Source organism: Mobula birostris, chromosome 20, assembly GCF_030028105.1.
Source record: "Mobula birostris isolate sMobBir1 chromosome 20, sMobBir1.hap1, whole genome shotgun sequence".
NCBI classification, from domain to species: Eukaryota; Metazoa; Chordata; class Chondrichthyes; order Myliobatiformes; family Myliobatidae; genus Mobula; species Mobula birostris.
In genome coordinates this window covers 17,481,949-17,506,962 of record NC_092389.1, presented here as the reverse complement: position 1 = coordinate 17,506,962, position 25,014 = coordinate 17,481,949, and the positions used below count along the sequence as shown (strand labels likewise).

At 39.4% G+C, this 25,014-nt stretch overlaps 1 protein-coding gene across 2 annotated transcripts in view; it reads left to right on the top strand.

Annotated features, from left to right (window-relative positions):
- The first annotated feature begins 4,065 nt into the window (after positions 1-4,065).
- The window catches only part of LOC140185086 (uncharacterized), a 68,452-nt gene continuing 47,503 nt past the window's right edge, over positions 4,066-25,014 (top strand). For both annotated transcript variants that reach the window (XR_011882492.1, XM_072238343.1), the window contains exons 1-9: positions 4,066-4,314; positions 4,922-5,001; positions 5,863-6,023; positions 9,283-9,455; positions 10,394-10,469; positions 14,397-14,531; positions 17,419-17,754; positions 19,058-19,197; positions 21,486-21,604. Coding sequence is in view for 1 of the 2 variants with exons in the window: in XM_072238343.1 (XP_072094444.1) it covers positions 9,378-9,455; positions 10,394-10,469; positions 14,397-14,531; positions 17,419-17,754; positions 19,058-19,197; positions 21,486-21,604 (884 nt within the window). In the remaining variant the exon portion in view is untranslated. The remainder of the gene's footprint in view (positions 4,315-4,921; positions 5,002-5,862; positions 6,024-9,282; positions 9,456-10,393; positions 10,470-14,396; positions 14,532-17,418; positions 17,755-19,057; positions 19,198-21,485; positions 21,605-25,014) is intronic.

The window sequence follows — 25,014 nt, the reverse complement described above, 5'->3', positions numbered from 1 at the left end:
AGAGTCAAGACAAAATGGAATTAATACAGCATAGAAGGAGACCATTCTGCCCATCTACACTACACCAGTTCTCTGCAAGAGCAATCCACTCAGTACCGTACTAATAGTATTGTAATTTGTTTCTTTCCATAATTACACTAGGCCATTTGGAAGTTACAATTAAATCTGTTTCTGTCGTGCAAGGAATTCCAGATCATGGAAAAGATTTTACTTGCTCTGGTCAGCTTTTGCTGGGAATCAAGTTTTCCAAAAGCAGCATTGGAATTACTTTTGGTGTCCATTCACTTCTGCATATTTATCTGTGAAATTGATTTATGCCCAGCTGTGTAGAGCTTTTCTTTTGCTGATGCATCAGTGTTTCATTTCTATAACCAGCTGACTTTGTCTGTGGTTGGCCTCCAAATAACTCTGAATAGGAAGTCCTGTATTAAAGAGTGTAAACAGGTTTTACTTTTGATTCTCTTTAACAGATCGTAGTTTGAGTCACTACCCTGTTTACCAGAAGGACCACCTGTTCAACACAAATTCAGAGTGGGATTTTGGATCTTTCAGGAAATTGGATCATTTCATTAGGGAAACTAATTTCAACATTACCAGGTGATAATACTTTAGTATCTGTGACATTGAGTGTTTATTCTTGATCAATACTTGGATTTGTATTTCCTGTCAGTCAGCAGATGGCTTTCATTCTGGCTGTTCATAAACTCTAAACTGAAGTAAAGTAGCTTAATTATAGACCTCATTCCACTGCAGGTCATATCCTGGTTGTGATTATTAGCTTTTATAACTAACAGATATTCAAACAGATTCTGTCACACACGAACATTCATTCTTAGCCTTTCTCACTGCCTCTTTCTTGCATCCATCCATCATCTCATGTCCTCCCCTCATGTCCCCTCTCCTGCTCCAAGCTCCCTTGTATGGACCTCCCATTTATTATGACATCTGATTCAAAGGATTCCTGGGAATGCAGTAACCATGATGACATCAACTTGACTGAACAGCCAATCATATTACAGAACTGTCATTGGCACAAGTCAGGAATAAAAAATAACAGTTTTAATTATCTTTCATAGAACACTAAAGGAAGATTAGAACATATAATTGCTGAGATAGGAGCTGTGATACCATAAATCTAAGTTCTTTTTGTTTTAAATATTTATTGGAATTCTTAATCACTACAATAATGTCAGAGAATTTGCTGAGCAGTAAGTTTGATATAACACACCATTAATAACTCACTTGAGCCTCATGCAATAAAATGTAACACTTGAGAGTCATAGAATAATACAATGTGGAAAGAGGCCCATAAGCCCAATTTGTCCATGCTGACCAAGATGCTTTCCTGAGCCAGTCCCATTTGGTCAATTTTCTTTTAATCATTTCCTTTCCACGTACCTGTACAAAAATCTTTTAAAGTTTGTAATGATATCCACCTCTACCACTTCCTCTGGCAGCTCATTCTGTATACCCAGAATGAAAAAACTGCCTCACAGGTTCCCTTTAAATCTTTCCCCTCTCACCTTTAACCTATGCCCTTCCCTTTTAGACTCTCCTGTCCTGGAAAAAAAGACCATCACAATTTATCTTATATATGTCCCTCAAGTTCTCCCCTCAAACTCCTTTAATCCAACCTATCCAGTCTCTCCATGTAACTCAATCCCTCCAGTCTTCACAACATCCTTGTAATTCTTTTCTACACCTCTCTTGCTAAATTATATCATTTGTATAGTGGAGCAACCAGCATTGCATACAGTATTTCAGGTGATGTCTTACTAGCAAAGTTCAAAGTCATTTTACCACAGTTATATTGTGTTTTGGATTGACCATGCTGGGAATACTCTATGTAGATCTGGACTCCCTACCTAAGGAAGGATATATTTGTAATAGGGAAACAGTAAAGTGGATTCACCAGATTGATTCCTGAAATAGGTTGCCCGAGAGAAGTGTACAGAGCCTGGACTCTACAATGAAATGTAATTGAAGTTTCTTCTTAAGCTTAACAATGTAGATGCAAAAATGACATTTCCCTTGGCTGGTGTGCTGGATGCCTCTTCGTAGTCCAATGTAAGTGGTTGGCCATTTAAGACCCAAATAAGAAATGTCTTCATCCAGAGTAGAATGGAACTTAAAGATTCAATGCCCAAAAGGGCTATTATTTCTTGAATATACTAAATACAAAGATTGATAGAAATTGCTAAAATCTAAGAATATCTGGTTAGCACTTGGAATTGGTGCTGATATAAAATGCCATGTACTTATGTTCTTACTGATGGACAGAGCAGGTACAAATGGTGGAATGGCCTCTTGTATTTATTTCTAATGGTCTTATGAGACAATTTCATGGCAACTTAACTGATTTTTCTGTGTTGAAAAAGGCTGTAAAAAGTTCAATCTGTTGAAAATAATGTGAGCAAGTAAGGAATATGATGGAACTATCTGGATTTCTGCATGAACTTCTGAATGTGGGACTATCCCAGTTTCTTTCAGTTTCTTGGAATAATGATGAGTGCCTATAACTCTATCATCATTGCAATCCAAAATCTGATCCACTATCATGAGCATTGCTGCTATAACAGTGTTTTCCTTTAAGCTAGGTTTGCACATGCTTTCATGGAACCTGGGAAGTACATCTTTCATGACAATGCAGAAAAGGATCGGACCCTAATTGTAAGTGTCAGCATGTTTGGTGCAGAGTGCGACACTCTACCAGTCCAGCCTTCCTCCCCCTTCCAGCTTGTGAGACATGGAATTCTAAAACGGCAAAATCTCAACCTGACACCTGATTGGATTCTCATTATAGGTAAATAGAAAATTTTGTTCCAACATTGACTGTAGCACAAACAGAAATCAAGTTTAGAGATTAATATTAAAATATGAGGTAACTGCTGCAGAATTTCAAAAGCACCAGTTCCCTTGCTCAAAATTTAAGTAGGTCTGAGTGAAACCATAGAAGAATCAGATTGTCAATTGTTAATTATGTGCTGCTGTAATTTGAAAGAAATCTGACAGTATCTTGTTGGCCTAGATTTTTTGTGAATATCATCTCTGCCCCACTTGTAGCCCATGTACCTCCGTTCTGTGAATTAACTTTTTCCCCCAGTCCAAATAGGCAATCCTGTTGGACAAGATGCACCATAGCTAGCTATGAGGCTCTGAGCTACAACAGAATCTTGGTGGTTGACTTGCTGAGATCAGAATGAGTTCAACAGCAAAAAACCCCACAGAGGGTCTTTGAGATCCATCAAAGTCCTCCTTTGCCATCTATCAAAGACATGATGCAATTCCGGAATTTATCAGTCCTCACTTTAAGAAATAGTATCCAATCTGAGAAGACCTGACAACAATCCCCCAGATAACTCTATGCGTGAATATTTTTGCGAGGACCATTCCACCATAATTATAATCTTATTTACTGTAACTACTGACACTGGTGAGTGGGTAAGAAAAAGCCCCAGTGAATGAAAATACCTTCTGGCAATGGAGTTAAGGTATAAACAGGAAACTGAGAAACCTCCTTACTAATTGAGTCTTAATTGTCATTCATTTCTTCAACGCACATCTCCCACATAAGATCAATCCCATGCATCCCCAGTAATAAAACAAATGATGCCAGTAATTGACTAAAGGCAGACCTGCACAATTAATTTTGCTGTGAATCAGAGAAATTTATAAACCATGACATTCACTGGATTTCCTGAGGGTGTGCATGACCTTAAAAGTGCGGGCAGAGCTAATAGTTAAATATTACATCTACATAATCAATGAGCCCAATTTATTAGGATGTGCAACAAACATCACACATGCAAATGTTTGTGCTGTTCCTTGGAAGGGACCTGGAGAAAATCAGTGAGAGAGAGCTTTCATTTTTGCATATGATAGTTGTGTTTTCCACAAAAAAAGAGAGAAATTTTACAATATTTATATGTTGTAAATATGTAAACTAAACATTAAAGGCCATTAAGTCTTAAAGAAACAATATTGCATATGGTGCTACTTAAGCACTTAATAATATATCTTTGACATTGATCAGTGTTTTAGGATAACTACTTTTTTGCCAGTTCTTAAATCTTTATATGGTTGATTCAGCGAATCATTGATAACTGACAAGAAACGGGACGGTTGACATCCACCTGCTGTTTTTGCTTCAGGCACTCTTAGTGTCCTTGCTGTGATGACTACACTTTTCACAATGGCCACCTTGATGTTGAAGCCTATACAGTCCTCATTAAACCCCATGCAGCAGTGGAAGCCAAAGTGGCGCAGTTTGGGAGAACCTTATATCCCACCTGAATATGTTATACTGAGAGACAGGTAAGCAAAATATCTAAATTAGTAAGCGATATGTGAGTGAGCTAAATCGGAAACAGATCTACTAAACAGGAAATAGCACCATATAGTTCAGATTGAGGTGAAATCCAAAAAGATCTTACCTTTGTTTTTGTAAAGTAGTGCTATGATTTTGTTTAATATTTAAGGAGATGCATATTTATCAAGGAAGCATTTAGGAGCTGAAATATTCCATCTATTGGATAGCAAAGTAATATTGTGATGTTTTCTAATTTGTGAAAGCCTTTGCTACAGGATAGCACAGTTGTGCAACATGTTGGTGCCCTAATGTACAGTAACTCTGACTGGTACAGTGTGTTTTCTCTATTTGTGAAATTCCCTGTTTCACCACCAAACACACGGTCAATTGATGGTAGTACTAGTAGAGCCTGTCAATCAGGTCAACTACCTTTCACCTCACGCAACTTGTAGAGGAATCACAAATGGAGTGTCACTTATTAATTATACAAAGCAAAATATGTATATTTTATGTATGTTTTGACGTAGAATAATACAGCACCCAAACAGCTTCTTTCCTGTGGGTTAAATTTTAGCTCAGGGCAGTAACGAGAGATGTAATCTTTCTTCTTAGCTTGGATTTTTACCAAGCTCTTGGGCCTCGAGGTGCTGGAGAAGGAGCAGAATCAGAAGAGGAGTCAACCCACGTTGTAGGTAATGACAAAACAAATCCTCTCTTCTACCCCCTTTGTCTCATGCCATGTTTTCTTTTCTACAGTTGCAATCAATTTCACTTACTAATTTTGGAGTTAATTTATTTATCAGTACTCCTATGTTTAAAAGAATATTGCTCAGAAAGTAAATACTCTTTATGTATCAGGACTGATGTTCAGCATTTGGGTTCAGGTTTAACTATAGGATTTGGGAACATCAACTGTCCTAATGTTACCTAGGGAAATGCTACCTGCCAGAGTACCAGTTATTGAATGAGACAATTATAAGTTGCATTTATCAGCTCCAGTTTATACTGGAATGGAGAAAACACAGTACATGACATGTTATTAGCTATGCAGATGACATCAACAAAAGTGCAGTTGCATGCAGGTGAATTGGTGTCCAGATTGTTGTTCTTTTTTTATGCATGGTTGCACCTATAAATGATCACAAGCAGTATCTTCCCAGGTTAAATGCTTTAATGCATGATTTACTCATAAAATATTAGGTGTTGCCGGATCGTATTGCTAGATCCTTATGGTCCAAGCTCACCATGATGCTCATCTATGTCAGAGCAGTATTTCAGTGGGCTGAAGTTTATGGAGCAGCTCAAGGACACTAAAGATGGCACAGATTTGTAGATTTTGCTCTTTATTCTTCCTGTTTGGTTAAATTGCCATTGAATTGATTTGGGAAGGGAACCAATATCAGAATTCAGAACTACAATACTTTGCCATCACGATGCCATCTGGGTTACATGCCTGTATAGAATGAAAGCTACACTGCATTATATAGTCAATTAAAAATGTTTTTCAGTGGAAAAAGAATTTTAAGTATCTTACAGATTTTGTCTGTTAACAGCTAAAAGACAACAGGAGACTGAACTGGAGGATTTTAATGTCCACACTTTGTTTGATAAACTGGAGGACCAGAATCTTCACCTTGCTTCTCAGCTAAGCAAACAGAAGAATGATCTACAGGCATTTTATCGACATATCAGCCAACAGATTCATGAGCTAAAGGTTCAAAACGCAGATAACAGCAATGAATATCAAAAATAGGATCAAAAATGTTGAACAGTAGTTAATAATAAGTACTGTTGTTAACAGTCTGAAACAATTCAGGCATCTCATTGAAGTATTGTATTGATGCTGAAAGTTTTAGTGTTCAAAGACAGAGCAGTCAGCGTAGTACAGACCCTTCAGCCCAAGATGTTGAGATGACCTTTCAACCTATCAATCTAACACTTCACTCCAGCATAACCCTCCATTTTTCATTCATCCTTGTGCCTATCTAAGAGTTTCTTAAATGATCGTAAAGTATCTGCCTCTACCACCATTCTTTACAACCCATTCTACACACCCACCACTCTCTGTATAAACAAAACAGTCTCTGATGCCTTCCCTCTCCCCTCCCTCCATTTGAAAGCAAGATTATAAAATAGGTGCAGGATTAGGCACACAGCCCTTCAGACCTGATCCATCATTCATTACAACCATGGCTGATTTACCAACATTTCCCATAATCCTTGATTCCCCAGATCCCAAGACTTTATTAGTTTTGGTTTTGATTCTTGCACTCATTGATTTGAGTATCAGAGAATTTCACAATTGAAGGAATTCCTCCTGACCCAAATCCAAACTCTCTGCTTCTTTATCTTAAGCCTTTCCCCCCAGTTCAAGATTCTCCATTTTATCATCTACTCAAACAAGCCTATTCAGAATATATGTGTTCCAATGGATTACCTTACAGTCATACTTCAGAGCACTTAGGCCTATTCTATTCAGCTCTAATGTGAAATCAGCCCTGTAGTTTCTTATCATTTGGACCCTATCACCCTATTCAGTGAACGCGTCCCACTGAGCCCACTTCTACCGTCTCCCTAGGATCTACAAGCCGAACTGCCCTGAAAAGACTCCTAGTTTCATCCTGTCCTAGACCCACAGAACATTTTGTCCTATTCCTTCTTCCATCATTCAGTCTCTTCCCACAGCTATGCATGGCACTTCTGATGTCCTCTGTGATTTTGATAGCTTCCCATTCCCAGTCATCTGAAGTTCACCTTGGAAGGAAAATGGGTAATAGTAGACAAGTTGGAAACCTCAACTACAGCTGATGCTGAAACTTCCGATAAAACAAAAGGTAACAAGGTTGACAGTGGGTACCAGTAACTACCATGTCAGTGACCCCAGTAATGCAACAAAGAAACCAAAAATATCTTGCATTCCTAAAGTTAGTGCTGTACAAAATACATTGGACTGCTTTTTCCTTGAAAGTTACAATTAAATATCAGATCAATGCAATTCTTCAGCATCCTTAAGCTTTCTACAAGTTCCAGTTATACAAATAAATGTCTTGTACTCAGTTCTGCATTCTTTACAGCTAAACTTTCAGGCCTAACTGATCCAATGCTATTATCTTGGCAATGTATCTTTTCTTAACCCAAAATCATTTTATTTTCACTCACTGAGACCCACAGTCAGCTTTGTTCTTGTGTCAGTTAGTGGTGGTGTACTGATTGGCATCTCATTCCTGTAGCAGGGTAGCAGCCACAATATTCTCAAACCTCATGTTATTTGAACTGTAGATTTGAATTGTGCTGATGCAACATGGAGTTAATACAGCTCTGATTCACTTGAACAAATCCTGGGATAAGGAGGCACATAGGTGGTTGGAATCATAGATAACTTGTAACACAGAAGGAAGTCATTGTTTTCATGCTGTCAAGCTTAATACCACCTTTTAACTCCAGTTCCATAGTCCTGCAGGTCACAGCACTTTCCAAGAACTTTTCGAATGCAATAAAGCCTTCTGCTTCCAACTGTTGAAGGATCTCAGTCAGAAACATCGACTGTTTATTCCTTTCAATAGATGCTGCCTGACCTGCTGAGTTCCTCCAGCATTTTATATGTGTTGTTCTGTCTCCATCGCCCTCTCAGACAGCAAGTTCCAGACCTCTACCAGCCTGGAACTCACTGTGTGAAAGAGTGGTAGATTTCCCTTTCAGACACACTTTTCATCTGTTTCCTTTGGTGGTGGGTGTAGTTGAAAGGTGGGAGATAGAAAGTTTACAGAAGATCTGAAGGAGAGCTTTTCCAAAGAGAGCGTGGTTGGAATTTGGTTTACGCTGCCTGAAGAGGTCTCACAATATTTAACAAGCATCTAGACAAGCATTTAGATCAAATGGGAAAGAAGGCTATGGAACGAATGCAAGTAAATGGGACTAATATTGAATACAATGGTCAGCATGGACGTAGGTCAATGGCTGCTTTTTTTTTGTGTCCTATAATTCTCTGACCTTGGGGTTATGTCTGAGGCAGTCAATATCGTAGCAGACTATTTTTTCTGTATAATGTTGAACTCAATTTGAGAATTTCCATATCTTTTGTGAAAGTTACCCTATGTTTTATTGAATCTCGCTAACCCTATTAAAGCTGGCTGCCAACACACAAGTTTGATTATGGTGGGAAAATGTTCAAAGTGGAAAGTAAAATTTAAGATCGAACTACGTACATGTCACCACATACAACTCTGAGATTCCTTTTTCCCCGGGCATACTTAGCAAACCTTAGTAACTGTAAACATCAGGAACTGTTAACTGTAAGCAAACTGTGCAAATGCAAATATAAGTAAATAGCAATAAATAATGAGTATGAAATAACAATATAGCAAAGTCCTTAAATAAGTGTAGCTATCCCCTTTTGTTCAAGAGCCTGATGGTTGAGGGGTAGTAATTGTTCTTGAAACTGGTGGTGCGAGCCCTGAGGCACTTGTACTTTCTACCTAATGGCAGCAGCGAGAAAAGAGCACGGCCTGGTTGGTGAGGATCTTGATGACAGATGCTGCTTTTCTATGGCAACGTTTCATGTAGGTGTGCAGTATGGGTATTGAGGCTTAGGTCTTGGAGTCCATAAAACATAAACATAACACATTAATAATACACACTTGATTTCATCACTTTAATTTCATCAATGGGTTTTGGCTGATTTGAGATTATCGTTTCATACATTGATCAAGAAGACAGAATGTTATTTAAGCACAGCATGTGAATCACAACCTTATCTACAAGTACAATCAGATGTGATGTTTACTTCTTAAAGATGATATAATTACAGTGTAATATAAATATTTGAGCAAATTAGCACCATATAACACAAAGGAGGCAGCAATAGAAATGCAGTGGTTATGAAAGAGAAGCGATTCATAGCACCAGCCTTGGCATGTAACATTGTTACTATCCCAAATAATTATTATTTATAACTCTCCATATTTTATTTTCAGGAGAAGGAGTAAGTCAGCAACTTGAGGAACTATTTTTTAATCTACACAGCTTGGTTTATAAAATCAACTCTGGACACATTACTATCTCCAAAGAAATGATTGAAAAGGCACAAGAACTGTATGGATCTCCAGGTAGTTTGGATATGCCCACTCAAGCCCAGATAAAACCAGAGGTAATAAATAAAACAAGGACCATAGTTTTATCATTAATCAACAACTCTGTGTAATAAATGACACTATTAATATAATGTTTAACACATGTAACAGTAATGGGAGGGTGAAATCTTGTCAGTAGATAGTTGGTGGAATCACAAGTAGGCCTTTGAGTAGCCCTCCATGATCTCCATTACATTATGTTATGTATACAATGTACATTATGTAAATAGAGCAACATCTACATAAGGTACATAAAAAGATTGAAACATTTTAATTCAGGAAGCACAGGAATGAGTTCAGTGGTTCATCGTGGTAAAGCAGCTATTAAGTATTAGAATGTTTTAAGTAGGTCATTGAAAACTGAAATAGTTATATGATGCAATATCTGTGGCTGCCATGTGGTTACCTGAGAGAGCATGAGAAAATATAGCCTCAGTCAAGCTTCCAGAGGAAGTGGTGAAGGAGGGGGCATTGGGGAGGATACACGACAGCATTTAAAAAATCTAGGCATTTAGGTTTGCTATGAGCCAAACGCAGGCTAGCTCAGGAAGGCACCGACAGGTTGGGCTGAAGGTCCTTTTTTGTGCTCTATAACTCTGACTCAGTGAGAATGCAACAAATATAGCCAACTCCCTTTAAGAACATACATATACTGAACAGTGAACGTGAGGGATTACTGTTTCCATGATGAACTGTTGAGTTATTCTCAGTGTCCTGGCCACATTTATTCTTTAATCAACATCTCTAAAAGGGATTACCTAGACATCATCACACTGCTGTTTATGAGAGCTTTCCATGTTCAAACTAAATGCTGTGTTTCTTCTATAATTCACTGGGTGTGAAATATTTTGTGGTGATTTAAAATACTTGACTAAGTCAATATGTAACTGCTAGTATTCCATTTATCTTAACTACAAAGCCAATGAAACTCCATGTTTCATTGTTTTCTCTGCAGAGACTAGATCACGTTGACAGTGCAAAAAAATCAAGCACTGTTCAAATACAAGAAACATGTTCATCTTTGATAAAAGGTGAGTCTGAAATGCTATGCATAATTTTTCAACATCAGTGCTGAATTTTGTAAGGAAAACAGCAGCAAGGGTATCAGTAACATACTATTACAGAGTAAACCAGGTGGCAATATCTAACATATTGTTAAACGTAGGTATCAGAGAGCTGCTTGAATTGTTATGGTTCTCAAAATTTATTAACTTCCCAAGCTGCGTGGTTCTGATAATATCACAATGACTTACAAAGCCAAGCTCAGGACTATACCAGCCCCACACCATTACGCAAGAGCACACAGTTAGTTACTGACCAGCAGTTAGATTTTTCCCTCTTTGAAGATAGAAAGACGAGAGTGATAAAATTAGCTATTTGGACCATCATGTTGCTTTGCCATTCAATACAATCATAGCAGTCAAGTTGAAGGGTCTCAGCCTGAAACATCGGCTGTTTATTCCTCTCCATAGGTGCTGCTTAGTTCCTCCAACATCTTGTATGTGTTGCTATGGATTTCCAGCATCTGCAGAATCTTTTGTGTTAATGATAGCTGATTGTTTATCAGCTCTCTCCCTAAAACACTGGATTTTTTTGAGTCTCAGAATAGATCTCTTTCTGAAATATATTCAACAACTTGGCATCTTCAGTCTTTTATGACAGAGAATTCCTCAAGATCACTATCTTTTCTCACTGATAAGACCTGACCAAATGAGTGCTTTCCAGTATTTTATGTTTTTGTTTTGGATTTCCACCGTCTTCAGTTTTTATTGATTTTTTCACTTGCCTGTCAGCATGTTGTGCATTTCAATGTGATTCCTTTCATTCTTCTAAGCTCTGCTGATTACAGACCAAGTCAACCACTGCGTATATGAACTACCCTTGGAAACAACCACTACCCTTGGAATTAAGCTCGTGAAATTTAGTTGTACTCCCTCCATGGAAAGTATATCTTTCGGTAAAGGAAGTTTAAAATGCACACAGTGTGGTCTCGCAAAAGCCCTGTATCCCTCTAAACCTCTGGCAATGAAAGCTGCATACCATTTGCCTTTTTAACTGCTTTCAGTGACAATATAGAAGCACATTCAGATCCCTTCTCACCAACATTTCCCAATCTAACACCTCTTAAATTATATTCTGCATTTGTTTTCCCTCCTTATGTAAGATCTGCCATACAATTTCTCCCACAATGAACTTGTCTAAATCACCTTGAAGCTTTATGCGTGCAATACACAAAATCTAGTTCCGCATCATCGTTACACTTGGAAATATTACACTGTTCTCTCATTCAAATCCGTGATGTGTATTCTGAAAAACTGGGGCCCAAGTACTGATCCTTGCAGTTCCCCTACTGGACATCCCTGTTACTCTGAAAATTTCCCATTTGTTCTTGTGCTGTTTCCTGGCTATCAACTCCACTCAGTGGCCACTTTATGAGGTACCTCCTGTATCTAATAAAGTGGCTACTGAGTGTCTGTTCATGGTCTTCTGCTGCTGTAGCCCATCCACTTCAAGGTTCAATATTGTACATTCAGAGATGCTCTCCTGCACACCACTGTTGTAACACATGATTATTTGAGTTACTGTCACCTTCCTGCCAACTTGAAACAGTCTGGCCATTCTCCTCTGACCTCTCTCTTTCACGAGGTGTTTTTGACCACAGGATTACTGCTCACTGTTTTTTTTTAATTTTGCATCATTCTCTGTAAACTCCAGAGACTGGTGTGTGTGAAAATCCCAGGAGATCAGCAGTTTCTCAGATGCTCAAACCACCCTGTCTGCCACCAACAATCATTTCATGGTCAAAGTCACTTAGACCACATTTCTTCCACATTCTGATGTTTGGTCTGAACAACAACAGAACCTCTTGACCATCTCTGCATGCTTTTATGCATTGAGTTGCCACCAGATGATTGGCTGATTAGATATTTACATTAACAAGCAGGTGTACCTCATAAAGTGGCCACTGAGTGTAGATTTCTGTCCATGCCAGTTAATATTTCCAACCCCTTGTGTTTTAATCTTGAACACTAACTTCTTATGTAGACATGATCAAAGGCCTTTTGAAAATCCAAATACATCACATTGCTTGATTCTCCTTTATCTATTCTATCAGCAACATTCTCAAAAGACTCCAGTACATTTGTCAAACAATATTTCCTTTCTTAAATCCATATTGACTTTTTTTTGGTGAGGATACCGTGGGCTGAAGAGCCTACTCTTGCACTGTTCTATTCTGTGTTCTAATCCTGTTGATATTTTCCAAAAGCTCTGTTATCACGTCCTTTATAAAAGACTATCACTTGCCCTCTTGCTCATGTTAGTCTCATAGGTTTGTAGTTCCCTGCTCTCTCTTCATCTTTTATTTTAAATAACATTACATCTTCCAATCTGCAGGAATCATTCCATAAACTGTAGAATTTTTAACCATGTCAGTCAGTGTGCCCACTATCTCCATGGCTACTCCCTCTAGTTTCCTGGCATACAGGATATCAGGCCTTGGGGATTCATCAGCATTCAGTCCAATAGTCATACAAATTATGAGCAGGAATAAGATACCTGGCCCTTAAAGCCTGCTTTGTATTTAATTTCAGATATACCTGTATTTTCCTATTCCTGCCAAATCCCAATAGATTTCCTTCCCCTTCCAGATTTGGAAATTTCTGACCTGAAGATTTGACCTCAAAGCCTTGAGTGATGTTAACTTTCTATCATCTCATCTGCATTCATTGTCACTAATCAATTAAAGAGTATGATGTGAATTTTCTCTGAGAAATGTATAAACGAAACATTTGGATAAGCAGGGCAGCACTGTGAGGATCATGTTTTTTGATTTCTCAAGTGCCTTCAATACCACACAGCCCTCATTGCTGGGGGAGAAGCTCTGGTCAATGCAGACTGGCACTTCCATTGTATCCTGGAAAATGGATTATCTGACTGGCAGACCACAGTATGTGCGGCTTCAAAGCTGTGTGTCAGACATGGCTATAAGCAGCAATGAATGGGACCCCCACAAGAGACTGTATTAGCTCCCCTTCCTGTTTACCCTGTATACCTCAGACTTTAGATACAACACTGAGTCATGTCATCTGCAGAAATTCTGTGATGACAGCAATAGTTGGATGTATAAAGGGAAGATGGGAGGATGAGTACAGGGCCCTGGTGGAGGACTTTGTTAAATGGTGCAAGCTAAATCATCTGCAGCTCAACATCAGTAAGACAAAGGAGATGGTGATGGACTTTAGGAAGACTAAGCCTGCACTGCTCCCTGTTACTGTTGATGGTGAGGACGTGGATGTGGTGAGGACCTACGAGTACCTGGGGGTGCACTTGGATGACAGACTTGAGTGGAGTACCAATACAGGCTGTGGACAAGAAGGGCCAGAGTCACCTCTACTTCCTGAGGAGACAGAGGTCCTTTGGAGTATGCAGGCCTCTCCTTCACATGTTATACCAGTATGTTGTCACCAGTACAATCTTCTATGTGGTGGTGTGCTGGGGCAATGCCAGCAATGTGGGTGATGCCAACAGGCTCAATAAACTGATTAGAAAGGTTGGCTCTGTTATAGGAGTCAAACTGGAGTTACTGGAGGCTGTGGTAGAACAAAGGACCCTACAGAAAATCCTGGCAATCCTGGATAATGTTTCTCACCCTCTGCATGCCACCTTGGCTGAACAGAGGAGCACTTTTAGTAATAAACTAAGACAACTACGTTGCTCCATCGAGCGCTCTGTGAGGTTATTCTTACCCTTGGCTATTAGCCTCAATATTGAATCATCCTATAGCCAGGGAAGTATTGACCCCCTCCTGTTAGACTGTTTGTGGTAACTTATTATTTTGCTTTTTCTCCTTCTCTTCTAATATTTATATCTGTGCACTAGTGATGCTACTGTGACGCTGTAATTTCCTTTGGGATCAATAAATATCTATTATATCTACGACTGTTTTGTTTACACAGAAGAAGTGCCAATCCCTGATTCAAACCTTCCTTACTATGAGGAACTTACTGAGATCCTACTGTCCTATCCACTTCTGAAAATACTGGAAGAAATTAAACAAACATTAATAAATCATCAACATGAACTGCAAACAGGTAGGGAGTTGATAAAATACAAATTATTCACTGTGTTTGGCTCGAACACTGCAGATAATTTGCCATTGAATTAATGCCAAGTCTTATGTATTAAATAAACTCTTAACAAAAAGTACTTTAGTTTAATTGCACAGTCACTGATCAAAGCCAACTAACCTTGTCTAACCTATTTACCTTTGGCATCACAAGTGATAGGGTCATGGAGAGAGCTTTTGGCACATCAGCCTTCATCAACTGGGGAAATGAATACAGGTATTGGGATGTTAATTTGAAATTGTATAAGACGGTGAGGCCACCTGGTCATCTACCTGCAGGAAAGGTACCAATAAGCTTGAAAGAGTGCAAGGAACATTTATCTGGATGTTGCCAGGGCTTGAGTTATGAAGATAGGTTGAGTAGATGAGGACTTTATTCTCGAGATCACAAGACAAGGAGGGGAGATTTGCAAAATTATGAGGGGTATGGATAAGGTTAATGCAAGCTGGATTTTTCCCCTCAGGTTGGGTGAGACTCGAACTAGAAATCATAGGTTTAGGATGAAAGGTGAAATATTTATGGGGAATTTAAGAGGAAACTACTTCATGCAGAGCATGCTGCCAGCAGAAGTGCTAAATATAGGGTCGATTGCAACGTTGAAGGAAAGTTTGGATAGGTGCATGGAGGTTTATGGTCCACGTGCAGGTAGATGGGACTAGCCAGAAAGCTAGGCTGACATGCACTAGATGGGCTGAAAGGCCTGTTTTTATCCTGAAGTACTCTATGGCTCTATTTAATGTGATGTTTGTGTGTGATTATTATCTTATTCAGACTTCCTGGTGCCTGGTTTCTCAGTGTGTACAGTAATCTGACACAAGGGGCTTGATATTGCTCTTGTGTGATGCTGAGGCAATCTGTCAAGTAACTGGTTTGAGGAAACTCTCCTGCTGAAAGCCCTTCTCCACAATTTCCCTCCCTGACTGAAAGTTCTGCCTGCTTATTATTTTAAGACAGTAGAAGGTGGGAAGGATTTTTGTTGCATAAGTATTTTTGCATAAATTGACTGAGACAGTTCAGCAGCTATCTTCCTATAGAATTGGCCCCAGCTACTGGATTGATAGTGTAGTTTCATAAACCCAACTCACTCACTGATTCCCTCTTAATTCTAATTGTGCTGGGTTATAACACTGATTTTCAACCATTTGGGTTTTGTTTAGAGAAACAACATGATAGGCTCCTCTGGACCAATTACACTCATGTGACCAATTAACCTACAAATCCATGTGTTTTTGGCATGTGGGAGAAAACTGGAGCACACGGAGGAAACCTACATGGTCTTGACGAAAATGTTCAAACTCCTTGCAGACAGCAGCAGAACTGAACCTGGATCGATATCGCTGTAATAGTATTGCACTAAATGCTATGCTACCGTGCCACTCCATGTCTTGCGCATTATAAAATATTAAAAACCACTGTCCAGTTTTGAAGGGTAGATGCTGTGGCCCCCAAAATAGACAATAGGTGCAGAAGTAGGCCATTCAGCTCTTCGAGCCAGCACCGCCATTCACTGTGATCATGGCTGATCATCCACAATCAGTATCCAGTTCCTGCCTTATCCCCATAACCTTTGATTCCGCTATCTTTAAGAGCTCTATCCATCTCTTTCTTGAAAATATCCAGAGACTTGGCCTCCACTGCCTTCTGGGGCAGAGCATTCCATACATCCACAACTCTCTGGGTGAAAAAGTTTTTCCTCAACTCCGTTCTAAATGGCCTACCCCTTATTCTTAAACTGTGGACTCTGGGTCTGGACTCACCCATCAGCGGGAACATGCTTCCTGCCTCCAGCATGTCCAATCCGTTAATAATCTTATATGTTTCAATAAGATCCCCTCTTGGCCTTCTAAATTCCAGAGTATACAAGCCCAGTCGCTCCAATCTTTCGACATATGACAGTCCCGCCATCCCAGGAATTAACCCAGTGAACCTACACTGCACTCCCTCAATAGCAAGAATGTCCTTCCTCAAATTTGGAGACCAAAACTGCACACAGTACTCCAGGGATAGTGAATCCCTAGGAGTTGGGGTACACAAGGGCCTAGGTGTTCTTAATGTCTTGGGGCTTATTGCCAAAACAATTTACAATCCAATTTACTGGGTGTAAACTGAGCATAATTGATGCAAAATAATTATTATTCTTGGTCTTCCAACTTAAACAGGACCTTGCCAGCTCCCTACAGGTGTCCTACTCAAAAGATTGTTAACATCTGACCACCACGTGAGAATGCCGGAATTAGAGAGGGAAAGTCATTGCCCTTTTCAGAGGGAACAGCGTGGGTAAATTGATTATAAATAGTGTTCCAGGGAATGAGGTCAGGGTGGGAGAAGGGATATTTGGCAGAGAATACAGACAACAACAATGCCTCTCCAAAATAAAATATCTATTTACATTAATTGTCAATGTTCAGGGAAAGTAGGAGCAACGAGTAAGAAAATGGAGTGTATTGCTTCATTTTATTTTGACTATGTTTATCCATTTTCCACATGGAAGACACAGGCAGCACAGTGACAGAGACAGTGGAGCAGCTGCTTCACAATGCTAGAGACCTGATCCTGGGTGCTGTCTGTGTAGAGTTTACATGTTCTCCCTGTGACTGTGGGTTTCTTCCAGATGTGGGTGTGGTCTGTTAATTGGCCACAGTAAATAGGCCTCAGTGTGCATGTGATTGATAGCATTGGGGGTAGCATTGATGAGAACATGGGGTGAATAAAATGGGATTGACATAGGATTAGTATAAATGAATGGTTGATGGTCATTGCAAACTTGTTAGGCTGCAGGTCCAGTTTCCATGCCGTACCTATGACATTACAAATTTCTTAACTTAGATCATTAATATGTTTCTCTTTATAGAAAGCAGTAATAATCTACCAGATATCACTCCACTGAGTGACCACAGTCTCATTCCAGCTGATTTAGGCAACCTGAGTCCACACCATTTTGTGATCTACAGATTTGGGTGTTCTATCACCCACTTACTCTACAGTAGTTGTGACTACGCTCCATTAACTCTTCTCATGGCTGATGACGTTCCCAATGAACAAGACATCCACTGCAAAAATAGGTCATACACCAATGGCTTTTACTATGATGCTGACAACCGGATACTGTACATCAGATCAGCCTGGCTCAACAATGTAGGACAGTTAATCGTTCTCATTCTGCATGTAATGGCACATGTTAAAGCTGGTAAGTTAACTAACTGGTGTGCTTGTCAGATCTTTGTTTTGTTTCGTGTATAATTGTTGCAAATAGGAAGATCTGAAGAACTTTAGAGAGCTCTCTAACTGATTGTTAAAGATCTACACTCTAGTATCAGACTACTACATGTTCAGCTGCTATATATGTCTCTACATAGGGTTCGCAAAAAAATTAACCATTATAAATTTCTCCAACGAAACAAAATTATGCACCCAACAAATTCTCACAGTAATGACTATTTGCATTTAATTTTGGAACAGATTCATTAATAACACCCTTTTAGGCATCAATATTTCTTAAGTGTAGCATTATTACGTAGAACTGTTTTTGTTATTTATATATATATCAATGGATACACTGTTGGTTTGAACTGCTAGTTGTCATGTCTGTTCAATGGAGCTCAAATTTATGAGAATATTATTTCAAACCTTAATATGTTGGCTATGAAGCGGTCAGATAATTAATACATCAATTCTTAAGAAAAATAATGCTAAAAATCAGTGAGTATGGCAGACACATGAATCTTTATCGGGAAGAATATTTTTGGGATGATAGCTAATATGTACCCCAATTAGTGTATTAATAGCAACACCCACAAAATCCTGAGTTCCTCCAGCATTTAGTGAGAATTGCTTTGGATTTCTAGCATCTGCAAAATCTCCAGTGTATTGATAAGTACCCTAATATGATTTGAATCAGCCAAATCAGATGATCCAAAATAGCATAGTAATCTTTTCTAAGATAAAATTTCAGCAATGCTTTCATTGTTGAAAAACTGTGAGAGTTCCACTTCAGATTAAATCCTAAAACTGACCCAGGATCAAAGGAGAATGTAGATTTGATCATTTTTTGTTGGATGAGCTGGGGTCAAGATGTAGATATTTGTCCATTGCGTTGTGAGGACAGCAAGCGTTGAGATTATGGAGTGGGTTTCTCTGAAGGATCCTGAATTAGGCCAGCAGGCTCAGATATTAGCAAGGAGGGTTCAGATTTAAGCAAAACAGAAATGAAGACAAAGGGCTTAGTGGATGGAGAAAACTGAAGTCTTCATTTTGTTTGTTACTCAAGTATTCAACGTATTTACTCTTTGGCGAATTAAAACATGCCATTTTACCCACCTTTCATGCTTTGCTCATTCCTTATAAAAGAAGTTAGCAATTCTGACAAATTGGCATGTTACATGCTCCAATTTAGGAGATTACAGAATAGGCAATACCATTCCATTGGTTTAAAACCAGAAATTGCATTTCTTGTGTAATTTACGTTTCTTACATTCTACCACTCTTTTCAGGAATCCAAATAAATGATGATCACCCTACCTTTACTGAGGAATTTGATCATGCAGTTGCCATTCTGGCCACCACTCTATTCGAAATGTTCTTTGACACCACTTCTTCCGTGGCAGAGGTGCATCAAGATGCTGAAATATTGGTAATTTGAATATCTAACCTGAGGTAGAAATGATTTAACGAAATGTGTATATAAAACAAGTTTTTCAAAAGAGTGCTCTAGTGGTTGCTTTGAGGGTATGCAATATTTAAATTTCAGAGATAATAGTACCACCGTAGCACATTTCAGAACAAATGACACTATTTTACTGAAGTAAATTCACGGTGCACTTTTCCAACCAAACTTATTTGCATAATCTCAAAAAAGCAAAATCTCCCATGAGCCAGCACAATTGCACAGCATAATTGTTTACTTTGTCCTCTTCCATTAAAAAAAAATCACCTATTTACTCAAGAATTAAAACTTTGGTATGGTTTTATTAATATGAAGATGTGTTTATCAAATACATGTCACTAGTCTTAATAATTTAAATATTCAATAATTAAAATCTCCCTCCCACCCCCTCTTAAAAAAATTTGGAGAATATCCTTAAACTGTTACAAGCAACTGTAATTCTGCTCACATCTGATGAAACTCCTAATTGTGTACGTATATATATATATACACACACACACACACACAAAATTGAATAAATAATGCAAAAAAGTAGTGAGGTAATGTTCATGGGTTCACTATCCATTCAGAAATCTAATGGCAGAGAGGAAGAAGCTGTTCCTGGATCGTTGAGTGTGTGCCTTCAGGCTCCTGTATCTCCTTCCTCATGGTAGCAATGAGAAGAGGGCATGTCCTGGGTGATGGGGGTCCTTAATGATGAATGTCGCCTTTTTGAGGCATCAGTCCTTGAAGCTGTCCTGGATGCTGGGGAGGCTGGTGCCCATGATGGAGCTGACTGAGTTCGCAACTTTCTGCAGCTTATTTCAATCCTATGCAGCGCCCCTCTCCCCGCCCCCACCATACCAGACGGTGATACAGCCAGTTAGAATGCTTTCCATGGTACACTTGTAGAAACTTGTGAGTGTCTTTGGTGACATACCAAATCTCCTTAAACTCTTAATGAAATATAGCCACCGTCATGCCTTCTTTGTAAGTGCATTGATATATTTGGCCCAGGTTGGATTCTCAGAGATGTTGACACCCAGGAACTTGAAATTGCTCACTTTTTCCATGTCTGATCCCTCTCTAAGGACTGGTGTGTGTTTCCTTGCCTTATCCTTTCAGAAGTCCACAATCATTTCTTTGGTCTTACTGATGTTGACTGCAAGGTTATTGCTGGAACACCACTTATCTAGGTGATATCAAGAAAAATGAAAGAAACATGGGTGAATTAGGGGCTATTCCTCTGGCTTCAATTTTTGTGACAGACAATTTGTTCATCTGCACATTATTGGTATGTCTTTTTAGTTTATAGGAATTGTACCTGTGTTTTGGAAATCCTTCCTATTTTAGAAATATTTTGCAATTTGGGAATGTTTTATCAGAAAGAAATCCTCTGAGTTTTAAATGTGTTTTTAAAAATGATATAAACGTGTATCATTGAAAATAAATGAACTGTGTTTAAGCTACTTTGTTACCTGGAAGTATCTTCTCCTTGGTATGGAGAGAGGACCCTCACTCAAATAGTGGGTATTGTCAACTAAGCTTACCGTGAAGAACAAAATGGGGAAGTGAACTAGTCTTTGAAGATTAGATAGTTACAGTATAATCTCCCTTTAGTGAGAGTACTCATGGTTATTTATATCCGATGGGGCTTAAGGTCTTTGTTTGAGTTTAGAAGTTGGCTGTCAGCAAACCCAATATCAAAACGCCTGGGTATCCTGGAGCAGAGCACACACATCCTGTGAGCTTGAGGAGCTGGTGCATGAGGACAGATCAAAACAAGCCCTGTACAAAATGAAGCCATCAGTTAAAACTGTCATGTTATTTCAATGTTTTCAAATGTTTCTGACATACAGACACCCTCAAAATTATTAAGAATAATAAAAAAAAGATGAAAGCCACTAAAAATGCAATCTTGAATAATTCAGACACAACAAGCACAAACCCTGGGCTAATCTTGGACCTCCAGAAAGTGTTCCACAGCAAGGGTGATTGATAAGTTTGTGGCCTAAGGTAGAAGGGAATGAGTTATTAACCTCAAACTTTCTGCATAATCACTCAAAGAGTTGAACTGCACATGCATGTAACGAGAGCTGTATAACTCATCTCTTTCTACCTTAGGCCACAAACTTATCAATCACCCCTCGTATAACATATAAGCAGCATTCACAATTAAATACAAATTATACACAATTTTTACAAGAACAAAGAAACAAGTAGAACAAGAAAGATCAAATTTGGGTTTGAACTGCAGTGCTGTTTCTGCTTTACAGGACTCCAAAAATGGGGGAAAAAATAAACTAGTTCCTTCCACTCAATCAATCTTTGAAGACCTTATTCATATCAAAGTACCACCTGAAACCAAGTTTATGGAGGAAATTCTAAATGAAAGGTATGCCTCTTCTAACAGTATGCATTGACTAATATTCATATGCAATTATAATATAGTTCCAAAGGCCAATAGAAACTGAGCACAATGATTATGATGGTCAAGAATTGCTAAGAAGAAATAGCTGCAGGAATAGACTTCAGGCCTGCTTCATTCAATGAGATCTTGGCTGGTCTTGGCTCTCATCCAATTTCCTGCCCAATTGCCACAATTCCTAATTATCCAAAGATTTGTTGATTTCTTCCTTTAATATCCTCAGTAGCTGAGTATCCATAGCTCCTTGAAATGGAGAACTCCAGATGTCATAACCTTCTGTATGAAGAATTTCCTTGCACTAAATGATCAAACCCAAATCTAGAGAGTTAACTTAACTTGAGTCCATATCCCCTAACTTTAAACTTCTAGACAGTTGAAACTGTCTTGCCATATTACCCCATCAATACTACTTCTAAACATATTTGGGTATAGGCCCATTTGTTCTTTATAGAATGTATACGTCGTCCTAGACATCAGTCTTATAGATCCATACTGCACAGACTCCAAGCCACCATACTTTTCTTGGTTATTAAGACAAAAGCTGTGTAGATTTGTGCATAAAGAGCCTCAACAAAGCTATGTAAACTCAGGACTACTCTTGCTTACTTGGTTTAGAAGTTCAGCCTATATCTAGACAAACATATAGTTGTATATGCAGTTGTTTTAACTGAGATGCAAGTGGGCTTCAACCACTGGTTTTTGACAGTGGGGTGGAATCCATTTTTATCTGCTCTCTCTCAAGTTACTGCAAAAGTGCACAAGGAAATGTACCTAAAGCCATCATCTAATCAATAGAGGTGTGGGTCGGGTATTGAGGGAGGCAGCTGTCATATCTTGCTCCCATTCCCTCTTTTCTGATAGCATGTAGTTTGCCTCCACAGACAGTGCTTTGGTATTGCTCCCTTATGTTAAAGTCCTCTGAATTATTTTAAAATCTCTGATAGTCAGAGACAATTAAAACATGTTTAGAATTTTAAAAACTAATGACACCTTGAAGTATTAGGAACTAACTAAGATGAAGCAAGATAAATAAACCACTAACCTGCACATACATTTCCTCTCTGAGGCAGAGACATTTTGGTTCTTATGCCAGGCCTCCTAGGCACTAAGATGAGTGCCAGATGCAAAGTGCTGTCAGTACCCTGTAGAGTCTAGCAGCAAAACGGTGTGTCAGCAGAACTGACATGCAACCTTCCAGGTTTCAGCATGTACTGTAAGTATGGAAATCAAAGACCAGGTAAAGAGCAAGCAGAAGATAGCTTAATTGTTCTTTATGGAACTGCTGTCTGTAGGTAAACATAAACCAGCCCAAATAAGATCCCAGCAGGCAATTGATTTCCCAGGAAATAATTCCTGTCTTCAGTTCTTCTACTTAATGTGTTAGCCTGGTAGATGTTGGTGAGAATTGCAGTGCAGTGTACAAAGTAAGAGGAGGAATGCAGAGTGTTGAAGATGTAGTGCCTGGGATATTCCTGCACGAGAGACAGGCCCGAAACGTGTACTTAAATAGGATCTACCAATTAGTTGTTCTTATGTTGGCTGCACAATCTTAAATATGGTAGAAACATAGAAAACCTACAGCACAATACAGGCCCTTCGGCCCACAATGCTGTTCCAGACACGTACTTACTTTAGAAATTACTTAGGTTTACCCATAGCCCTCTTTTTTTAAGCTCCATGTACCTATCCAGAAGTCTCTTAAAAGGCCCTATCGTATTGGCCTCTACCACCGTCGCTGGCAGCCCATTCCACGCACGCACCACTCTCTGCGTTTTTTAAAAAAAAACCTTACCCCTGACATCTCCTCTGTACCTACTTCCAAGCACCTTAAAGCTATGTCCTCTCGTGTTAGCTATTTCAGCCCTGGGAAAAAGCCTCTGACTATCCACACGGTCAATGCCTGTCATCATCTTGTATACCTCTATCAGGTCACCTCTCATCCTCTGTCGCTCCAAGGAGAAAAGGCCGAGTTCACTCACCTATTCTCATAAGGCATGCTCCCCAATCCAGGCAACATACTTGTAAATCTCCTCTGCACCCTTTCTATAGTTTCCGCATCCTTCCTGTAGTGAGGTGACCAGAACTGAACACAATACTCCAAGTGGGGTCTGACCAAGGTCATATATAGCTATAACATTACTTCTCGGCTCTTAAACTCAATCCCACAGTTGATGAAGGCCAATACACTGTATGCCTTCTTAACCACAGAGTCAACCTGCGCAGTAGCTTTGAGTACCCAATGTACTTGGACCCCAAGATCCCTCTGATCTTCCACACTGCCAAGAGTTTTAAAACTATATTTTGCCATCATATTTGACCTCTCAAAATGAACCACCTCACACTAATCTGGGATGAACTCCATCTGCCACTTCTCAGCCCAGTTTTGCATCCTATCGATGTCCCGCTGTAACCTCTGATACCCCTCCACACTATCCACAACACCCCCAACCTTTGTGGCATCAGCAAATTTACGAACCCATCCCTCCACTTTCTCATCCAGGTCATTTATAAAAATCACAAAGAGTAGGGGTCCCAGAACAGATCCCTGAGGCACACCACTGGTCACCAACCTCCATGCAGAATATGACCTGTCTACAACCACTCTTTGCCCTCTGTGGGCAAGCCAGTTCTGGATCCACAAAGCAATGTCCCCTTGGATCCCATGCCTCCTTACTCTCAGGATCCTCTCCATCAGCTTACCAGCCACTGAAGTAAGACTCACTGGTCTATAATTTCCTGGGCTATCTCTACTCCCTTTCTTGAATAAGAAAACAACATCTGCAACCCTCCAATCCTCCGAAACCTCTCCCGTCCCCATTGATGATACAAAGATCATTGCCAGAGGCTCAGGAATCTCCTCCCACAGTAGCCTGGGGTATGTCTCGCCCGGTCCCGGTGACTTATCCAACTTGATGCTTTCCAAAAGCTCCAGCACATCCTCTTTCTTAATGTCTATATGCTCAAGCTTTTCAGTCTGCTGCAAGTCATCCCTACAATCGCCAAGGTCCTTTTCCGTAGTGAATACTGAAGCAAAGTATTCATAAAGTACCTCTGCTATCTCCTCCAGTTCCATACACAATTTTCTACTGTCACAATGGATTGGTCCTATTCTCTCACGTCTTATCCTCTCGCTCTTCACATACTTGTAGAATGCCTTGGGGTTTTCCTTAATCCTGCTCACCAAGGCCTTCTCATGGCCCCTTCTGGCTCTCCTAATTCCATTCTTAAGCTCCTTCCTGCTAGCCTTAATCTTCTAGATCTCTATCATTACCTAGTTTTATGCACCTTTCATAAGCTGTTCTTTTCTCGTTGACTAGATTTTCAACAGCCTTTGTACATCACGGTTCCTGTTCCCTACTATCCTTTCCCTGTCTCAT